The sequence below is a fragment of the Chaetura pelagica genome, unplaced genomic scaffold (assembly GCF_000747805.2).
Source record: "Chaetura pelagica isolate M959 unplaced genomic scaffold, ChaPel_1.0 scaffold3080, whole genome shotgun sequence".
NCBI lineage: Eukaryota > Metazoa > Chordata > Aves > Apodiformes > Apodidae > Chaetura > Chaetura pelagica.
Window position 1 is genome coordinate 409 of NW_009951906.1, and position 867 is coordinate 1,275.

The 867-nt window shown below is 66.7% G+C and overlaps 1 protein-coding gene across 1 annotated transcript in view; it reads left to right on the top strand.

The window, feature by feature from the left end:
* The first annotated feature begins 82 nt into the window (after window positions 1-82).
* The window catches only part of CLCF1 (cardiotrophin-like cytokine factor 1), a 1,242-nt gene continuing 457 nt past the window's right edge, over window positions 83-867 (top strand). The window contains exons 1-2 of the mRNA XM_009993996.1: window positions 83-220; window positions 792-860. Of these exons, the coding sequence (XP_009992298.1) occupies window positions 83-220; window positions 792-860 (207 nt within the window). The remainder of the gene's footprint in view (window positions 221-791; window positions 861-867) is intronic.

An 867-nucleotide genomic window follows, 5' to 3' on the forward strand; every position in this document is an offset into this window, starting at 1 on the left:
TGGCCTGTCCCTGCCCGCGGGTGGGGCTGGGGGCGCTGGGGATGGACCCCACCCGTGGGCGCGGTGTCCTCCCCCTGGGGACATGGGGGCTGGGACACATGGAGACAAGGGACGTGGGACCTGGCGGGCACCTCGGGCTGGGGGACGTGGGGACTGGGATGTGGTGGGAGTGGGGGACGTGGAGGTCTGGGACAAGGAGGTCATGGAGACTGGGGACATGGTGGGCATGGGAAGGTGGAGACCTGGGATGAGAGGAGCATGTCCAGACTGGTGACACGGAGACTGGGATGAGTGGGTTGTGGAGACTGGAGACGTGGTGGGCATGGAGACCTGGGATGAGGTGGGGCATGGAGTCTGGGGACACGGTGGGCGTGAGGACATGGAGACCTGGGACAAGGGGGTGATGGAATCTGGGGACACGGTGGGCGTGGGGACACGGGGACCTGGGACAAGGAGGTGATGGAATCTGGGGACACGGTGGGCATGGGGACACGGGGACCTGGGACAAGGAGGTGATGGAATCTGGGGACACGGTGGGCATGGGGACACGGGGACCTGGGACAAGGCGGACATGGTGGGCATGGGACAAGGGAGCGATGGAACCTGGGGACATGGTGGGCACAGAGACACGGAGACCTGGGGCAACGGCACCACGGTGCTCATGAGGACCTGGTGACACGGGAAGGCCGCGGAGAGGGAGGACAAGGGACCATTCCCTCCCCTTCCACCTCCCCCGTGTCCCTGCTGCCACCTGACCAACCCCTCCCGTCTCCCCCTGTTCCCTTTTGCAGCTGAACTACCTGGGTCCCCCCTTCAATGAGCCCGACTTCAACCCCCCGCGGCTGGCGCGGGCCGAGCGGGTGCCCA